General features: G+C 38.6%; 1 protein-coding gene across 29 annotated transcripts in view; it reads right to left on the bottom strand.

Moving 5' to 3' along the window:
• The window catches only part of nfasca (neurofascin homolog (chicken) a), a 66,556-nt gene that overhangs the window by 32,435 nt on the left and 25,814 nt on the right, over positions 1–8,307 (bottom strand). For 27 of the 29 annotated variants that reach the window (XR_001664450.1, XR_001664448.1, XR_001664449.1 and 24 more), the window contains exons 3-7: positions 6,290–6,508; positions 4,626–4,748; positions 3,351–3,521; positions 2,458–2,505; positions 655–766 (exon numbers count right to left, since the gene is read on the bottom strand). Coding sequence is in view for 26 of the 29 variants with exons in the window: in XM_016680602.1 (XP_016536088.1) it covers positions 655–766; positions 2,458–2,505; positions 3,351–3,521; positions 4,626–4,748; positions 6,290–6,497 (662 nt within the window). In the remaining 3 variants the exon portion in view is untranslated. The remainder of the gene's footprint in view (positions 1–654; positions 767–2,457; positions 2,506–3,350; positions 3,522–4,625; positions 4,749–6,289; positions 6,509–8,307) is intronic. The other 2 variants (XM_016680619.1, XM_016680603.1) reach the window with 2 other exon arrangements.

An 8,307-nucleotide genomic window follows, 5' to 3' on the forward strand; every position in this document is an offset into this window, starting at 1 on the left:
TATTAAAATTGTCACTATGTCGTAACATTTTTGATCACAGTTTTGGTATGATAATCCGTAAAAAATAATAATCGAGTTCTTCTGCCTTCTCCCAGTGCTAACTAGAAACAACCAATCACAGCCAGGAGGAGGGTCTTAGTGATGTCAATCACCACTCTGTGTGGTGCTGCTCACCTCCTCCTTCCCCTCCATGCTCTCTGCTACGCTGCAGCTAGCATACCCTTCAGCAAATGCTAAGGTTAGTTAGCATGGCTACCCTATGACAGTGGATAAACAGTTTTCCTGCGACAGTAAGTAGTTTCACCACCATTAGCACATTGAGCAGCAAGTACGTGAGGTTACTTGCTAACACTAAGACCCGCCCCCTGACTCTGATTGGCGGTTTTTGGTTAGGTGAATTTCTTCAGACAGATCTTCAGATCTTTTCACATGGCGACAGTTTTACAGTAGTAAAAGAACATCTTTTTTTAACTAAAGTTACATATTGCAGCTTTAATAGCATTGGGATTGTAGAAGTTTTTTTTTTTTTTTGTTATAAAAAGCAATAACTATAAAATGGAATTTAAGTAAGAAGCTATGTATGTATGTATGTATGTATGTTTTAATTTCCTCTCACTTGTATGTATGTGTATGTATGTGTGTGTTCATGCTCACAGCCCAGCAGCGATACACTCCAGCAGCAATTGCTCATCTCGTAGCACCATTTTGAAGCTCCCACTCCCTTCAGGAGTCAGGAAGGACGGCGACGTCTCTGCTACTTTGCGGCCTGAAAATGAAAGACGGTGGCAGGTTGTTATAGGGACAAACACATTGATTGTCCCTGCAGCGTGAACCACGTCCCACCAGCAGCTGAACATCCTCCCTCTCACGTCATCTAACAATATTATTCCGATCATTTCCTCGTGGCTGGGTTTCGCCTGAGGAAGAAGCTAACATCCTCGGTCTTGTCTGACAGGAAGACATTAGAAAAGACAGATACAGCACAGAGCTCATTCATCTTCACTCTCATTGGATTAGAAAAGCAGCACATCAGATTAGCCAAGTTTGCGTTTGGAAACATATTTAAGTTAATTTCTCATTAGCCATTAGTGCAGTGATGAAAAATGATGGTAATAATTTCCAAAAGAAAAATAAAAAACAACCTTGCTGGTTTTTGTTCTTTTGAATGCTAAAGTTAAAAGAAGGCATTTGCTCCAGTTTGTTCTCCAGATGAAACCTGAATTATTCATGCTACTCTGTTACCCCAACATCTGAAACAAACCTGGTTAATCCAGGTGACATCTGAGCATCTGATTTGGTCATAGAAATATGTCTCTATTACCAAAGGTCACAGGAAGTTATCCTGTGTGAGGCTTGATCTCATAAAGCCCCAGTTCAACACCACAGTTATATCTTATTATTGTAAGGGATTTGCACTTAAGAAGCAAGGTGGGTAGGTTCGTAGAAAAACACATTATTCATCTGGAGGAGGAAACGTTTCTATTACAAAGAATAGAAAGTGGTCATTTACGTTACCACTCAGAGGCCATAACATTATTTATTCATTAACAAATTACACAGTCGATCAACAATAAAGACTGTTTTAACCTAACAGAAGCTGCATTTCCATTAACCATAAAAGTGCGCAATTTGAAATAGGGAAAATAAATTTGCTTAAAGGAAAGACACCAATTTAAAAAAAAAAAAAAAAAAAAAAAACTCAGGTTTTTCTACAAAACCTTTTAGCGCTAGGAGGTGGTGGCTTCTCAGTCGTGTCAAAATATATACATTTAGCAAAACTGCAATAGAAACACTTTTTTCATATCACACAAGTCACATGTTACTACTGGCGAAAACAACAAAGAAGACGTCAGGAAGTAGTAGGAGGATGATCTGGACAATGTGCAGCTGGCTCTACCAGAGCTCTCACAGCATCACACACTTCATAAAAAGTTGTGTCATTCCCACGTGTTGAATCCATCACTCTTCTGTAAAATCGGCGTCTGCAATTTCCCCGAAACGCTGCATACGCAGCCGCTCCCAAGTAGGTGAGGTTTGTCGCTCCAATACCTGAACAAAACACCAACATCTCCTCTGATGGTTGGTAGATGATGAGCGCTAGCACCATGTTAACTGTTTACATCTGTCGCTACCATGATTTTCAACAACAAATAAGCTTATTCACATGGGATTTTAATTTTATTTCTTAGTTAGTGGAAACCCCACAATTGTAAAATTGTGTTCTTTTTCTAGATCAGCAGAATATAGACAGAGATTTGGGCACATATGTAATGGAAACACAGACACAACAGCCTATAGCAACAGAGCAACGGAGAGTTTAAAGAGCTCGTAGATTAAGCAGTTAGTTTAGGTTAGCTTCAGCTTCACTTGGCATAGATTAGTGCGTACACCATGTTATTGTGAAAACTGACTAGTGGGTTATCAGGAAGTAGACCACTGTGACGTAAACAAACTCACCACCGAAGGGATCAGAGGCATTGTAAGATGTGTCATTATATGGCTCCGCTGGAAATAGCAGGTGCAAAAAAATGGCTGATCAGTGCAAAAACTAGCTGAACTTCAGTTGTACTGAATAAACCTGGAAGATTTATTGAGTTTGTTTAATTCCATATAGTGCTATATCAGACTTATTAAGTAACGTTGGTTGTTTTTCATGTAAACCAGCTGTCTGTTACTAAAATGGCAAAAATATTACTCATATCTGGAGGAACATATGTGTTCTTATTAGATTCATGGGAAGCACATTGAAAAACAGATTTTTCTTTTTTTTTCTTTTGGCAAGTTGATTTTTTTTTAAATCAACAGAAAAGCACTAGTGGATTTAAACTTTGGAAGATTTTAGAAGATGATACTGGATAATTATATCTCTTCAAAACACTAGTAGGAAATAAAATAAATGAACACAGCATTAAGCTGCTAGCTGTCCTGTCAGATTACTTTCATAGTGCCAGTTTTCAAACTTACTTTATAATAAATATATACATTTATCGTATTAAGAATTTTGAGTTATGATCATTTCCAACAAATGATGGTTAAAACCCCCTATAACTGTCTATACTTTCAGAATTGACAACTTTTCTTTTTTTCTCCACTATTTGTTCATTAAGCTAAAAAACAATACGTTTGAAAATACAGTTACCAAATGAAGTTTATTCATTAGAAATAGGAATGTTTTTCAAGAGCAGTATTTGTATTTGTGGGACTGTAATTGCCATGACACACAGTCGTACACCTGCCTAAAAAAGATGTCACAAATACTTCTTAATGTCACTTTTATCATTATCACAATAGTACTACGAAACATTGTGACAAAACGTTGTGTTCACTGGTGTTCGCATGTTGCCACTTACTGGTCTGAACTTTGAGGTTGAAGGGGTTCTTCTGCTGGATGGTATATGTGAAGTTGAAGCGAGCGTTGCAGCTGTAGTCTTTTTGACCGTCTTGGACCAAAACATTGGAGAAATACAGGTCTCCATTCAGACCCATGGAAACCCTCCTGTCCTGATGGATGGGGGTCATGTCTGTGGACCAAAGAAAGGAAAACATTAGCACTATAGGAAAGTACAGACAAAAAAAACTCAACGTTGCTTTCATTCCTATCTTATTTAGTTTTCTTGATTTCATAGATGTGCTACATTAAATTGATCTGGGAGCTTTTAATTAAGATGTTTGTGTCATGTCTTTCAATCAATCATTGGAAAGGTTATTGAATCTTAATGATTTTCCTGAGTGGAAAATAAAATCAGTACAATAAATAGATATAGATATATGCATGTCTATAGAGATAGACATGCATATGTTAGAGATGCACCCAAAAAAATCTGTTGCTTCCGTAGCAACAGATTTTTCAATAGAATCCGGGTAGGTTCTGTTGAAAATCGGGTGAGCAACTGATTGAAAGCTCAAAAACCTGATCAGATTAGAGAATGTACTTTCTACAAGAGCTGGCAGGTCACAACACTCTTCTGTACAGATGCTGTCACTGCAGAAAGATGATTCAAAGTTAGCTAGTTTCAATGTCAGTGAGGTCATTGAGAGTAAAATCTGAATCTGTGTGTTTTTTTGGGGGGCGGGGTAAAGGTGAAGATACAGATATAGCTGTTTGTCTTTAGTAATGTTAAATACGTTAATTATGCTGGTTTGATCTGTGGATTGAAACGGGAGTAAACAGACTTTCCAGTGAGAAGTTTTGCTTAGTTTTCTTTTTGACAAGACACATTATTATAAAGACAAAAAAAATCTTTATTATTTTTGCTTCATTTCTTTAGTGGTGACTGGTCTCTTAGTCATAAAGAGGATGTTAAGTTTTAAATAATTGAACTCTCTCTTTTCACTGTTTGGGATACGCAAATCTGCTCTTATTGTTCTCAGAAATATTGCAGCATCAGCTGCTTGGAAAAGTGAAAAAAAGAATAAAAACAAATCACTTTCAAGACTCAGAGTCTTCCTCTTGCTTTCCTGATCAGGTTAAAACAAGCCTAAATATGCTGATGCCTGCACACATTTCTCTTTGTGTGATGAGAGTGAAGAGGATGCTTCATTTCTTAAAAAAAAACAAACAAAAAAAACAAGTATGCTCTTCTTCTAATAAGGAAATATCAAGTCTATGAGGAACGTTTGCTCACTGCTGTCCATCCAGAATATGAGTGGAGGAGGCAGGCCAGGCGGTGGGTTGCAGGTTAGGACCAGAGGGGAGCCTTCAACCACCTGCACCGGGGCCAGCACTTCCTTAGGCCATAACGGGGCCTCTGAAAGACAAAGGGCAACAGAATCAGAATTCATTTTATTGTCATTATGAACAAAAGAAAGCACAATGAAATTTAAAAAAGAACTCTCAAAGGTATGTCAAATAATTTAAAACAATAATGCATAAGTATATTTCAAAAACTATAAAGATATAGTAGAAACACAAAGAAACAACTGGAATGTTAAGGAAAAATAAATAAATAGAAAATGTTCCCTGTGAACTCTCACTCGCCCCCTGTACCATTCTCTCTCTCTCTCTCTCTCTCTCCCCTTGCACCTGCAACCTGTTTCTAATCATCCATCTAACTCAAGTTCAGTGATCAACCTCCCCAGTCTACATACAACTTATTATCACTTCCTCCTTGTTTGTTCCTCATGTCTAATCCTGCTACTTTGCTGTGGTCCCTGGTTCCTGTCATTTTTTTTGTTCTGCTCTGGCTCCCTGTGCTCCTTTTGATTTTTGTAAGTTTGTTCCTGTAATTTTTTCATTTCATTTCATTTTTCACTATGATCTATGGTCCCAGCTCTGGTGTGCATTTTGGTCCAGCCATAAACTCATAAGTCATTACAGATATAGATTAATTTATTATGCAGAATGGAATATTTTGAGCTCTTTTTTTTTTAGTTATTTTGATGATTCTGGCTTGGAGATCATGAAAACCGAGAATTCAGATTCTCCGAAAATTAGAATATCACAAGGGATCAATAAAAAAGGACATTTTTAATAAAAATGTCATTTTTCCTGATCATTTCTATGCCCTCAGTAATTGGTTGGGCTCCGTTTCCATGAGTCACTGCATCAGTGCGCACCAGTGTGGTCGCTCTTCTTCCTCCTTACAATGCTCCACAGATTCTCTGTGGGGTTTGGGTCAGGACAGTTCGCTGGGCAGTCAATCACAGTGTTGCCATGGTTACTCAAGCAGCTTTTGTGGGCCGCAACTGACTCCTGCTGAAAAATTAAATCAGCATCTCCATAATGTCCAAAAAACCTGTCAGCAGAAGGAGCCATGATGTGCTGAAAACATCCTTCAAGCAGATGGCTGTTGTTGACTGACAGCACTCCAAATCCAGGTTCTTTCGTGTGGTGGCGTTGAAAAATGCACAGAATGATGTTAAAGACGAGATATTTACATGTTTACACTATGCACAAAACACGCAAAGTGTCACCAAACAATCTTGATGTGGACTGAAGATAAAACGCTCTCTGGATGCCATCAGGGGCCAAATTCAAGGCTGTCAGTTGAATCGTACTTTCATGGCGCTGACAGGAAGTCCCCGAGGCAGATCGCAATCAGAGTTTCAAATGGAATTCAAAACAATCGTCATCGTAAATATGATACATAGTGAAGGTCCTGGAATTACATATAGCAAGCAATGTAAGGACAAGACCTGGGCAGTTTGAAAAGCACAGGCGTGGTCTACATAGACACTGACATTGAAAAAACAAAAAACAACTTTAAATCGTTTAGATGTTGTTTAGATGTTTTTTCAACAAAATGCTCTCTGTAAACACATACTTCTAACAATAAAAAAACTTTCTTACTGGAGACGCGGAGCAGTATTTTGTTGGACAGGGCCACTCCGAGATCATTTGTGGCGAAACACTGGTACTCTCCCTCGTAGTCCTCTGGTCGTCCTCCGTTATGGAACCCTACCTCCAGGGTTCCTGAGCGTTTTCTCATAGTCACTCTGGGGTCTTTGCCAATGTTGAACAACCTCCCATTCCTCCTCCATGAGAACCTGAGGAGCATTCAGGGAATTAACAATTACATTTCCAACATTTAAACTGCATAAGAAAAATAACGTATGCTAAGCACTGTAGAACTGGTGTGATGTGCTCCATCTTCCTGGTCTTAGTGAGAACACCAGTAGCAGCGTTCTGCACAATCTGCAGCTGGAGGATTGTTTTTTTTTTTAGGCAGACCTGAGAAGACACTGTTGCAGTAATCGATTCAACTAAAGATAAACATATGGATGAGTTTCCCTAAATCTGGGACATTAGATCTTTAATCCTGGAGATGTTCTTCAGATGATAGAATATTGACTTTGTTACTGTCTTTATGTGGCTTTATTTCAGTCCAATAATTGAAGCTGTGTGCTCATTCTAGATCCTTCGTCTTTAGGTCCAAAGATAGTAACTTGGGTTTTGTAAAAACACAGGTTTAGATTAAATGAGCCATGAGAAAAGAGCCAACATCTATATTAAAGATGCACCTATAAACCAGTGGAACCAAGCTTTCTGCTGTGTGTTTTCAGTGACAGAGTGATGACAACTGAGTGAGTCAGTAAGGTCTTTTGGTGACAATTTTATAAGCATGAATGGTCAACTGAGTGCATTATGGAAGTACAATGCTCTTCCTGTGAAAAGAAGAGGCAGTTTGTGAACAGAGCAGCGAACAGTGTCTGTGTGCGTGTGTCAATGGAAAGTCCCCACAAAGATAGCCTCGCAAACATGTGTGTGTGAGTGTTTGTGTATGCGTGTGGGTGCATGTGGAATGTGTGTCTTACGTAAAGCTGGACTGTATCCAAACAAACAATGTCCCACTGTCCTGAGTGGTCCTCGCCATGATGATGTAACGGAGTGTGTGTCCAACGGTCTGACAGGCTGGACGTTTCAGTGTGTATGTTGAGTGGCACTAAGACTAGATTTGGAAACTGGACTAACAAAAACTAAAACTCTACATTGCATTGCTCCAATGGCTCCTGCAGCTCATGTTAATATAATTATTGCTACATAATTGTCACATCATTTACTCCTGAGGTCCACTGATGGGGATCATGAAAATTTATCTCAAAATATTATTTGCAGAAAATACATATAAACACAAATATGGACTTTCTCAGAATAGACTATAGTTATTAAATTGTCTGAATGCAAAGAAATTAAGTAATAACACCACCTGAACTTCAGTAACTTCAGTCAGAGATGATTGTGTTAGTTGTGGATGGTTTTTCATTTGAACTTTAATAATTTCTGGAAAAATAAAAGAATGAAAGGAACAAAGCAAACAAACAAACAAACTGCTGTTTTGTAGTTTGTGCTAGTGTGTGAGAGTTAGGGACCACAACCACGTGTTCCCAGCTAAAATCTGTGAATACTTGAGACCCCCCATAAAGACTAATTATTACTGCCCATTTTAATAACTCAAACACTGAATATCCCTTAAGATGCAGCAATAAACACAGTGTAAACTGTCTTAGTACGACCACAGGAGCTAGCATCTGCTGTTTCCGCTTTTAGGGCAACAGCCAATCAGTAACAAGAAAAATGAAAGGTTCTGTTGGATTGGCTGCTTTGCAAATGCCAGCCAATAGAATGTCAGGTTGCATTGCGCCCATTTATTTCAACTTCCAAAGCTGAAATAAAGCTTAAGACAGAAAACTCTTTCAGCAGGTGAAGCCATTTCTATATAGGCTAACAAAAATAATCATCATTTGGGAAATGAAGCTGAATTTCCCTGTTTGATCTCCAATGAGGGAGCCGAATTAGAGTGTTTGTGTGTGTGTGTGTGTGTGTGTGTGTGTGTGTGTGTGTGTGTGTGTGTGTGTGTGTGTGTGTGT

Source organism: Poecilia formosa, unplaced genomic scaffold (assembly GCF_000485575.1).
Source record: "Poecilia formosa unplaced genomic scaffold, Poecilia_formosa-5.1.2 Scaffold248, whole genome shotgun sequence".
Taxonomy (NCBI): domain Eukaryota; kingdom Metazoa; phylum Chordata; class Actinopteri; order Cyprinodontiformes; family Poeciliidae; genus Poecilia; species Poecilia formosa.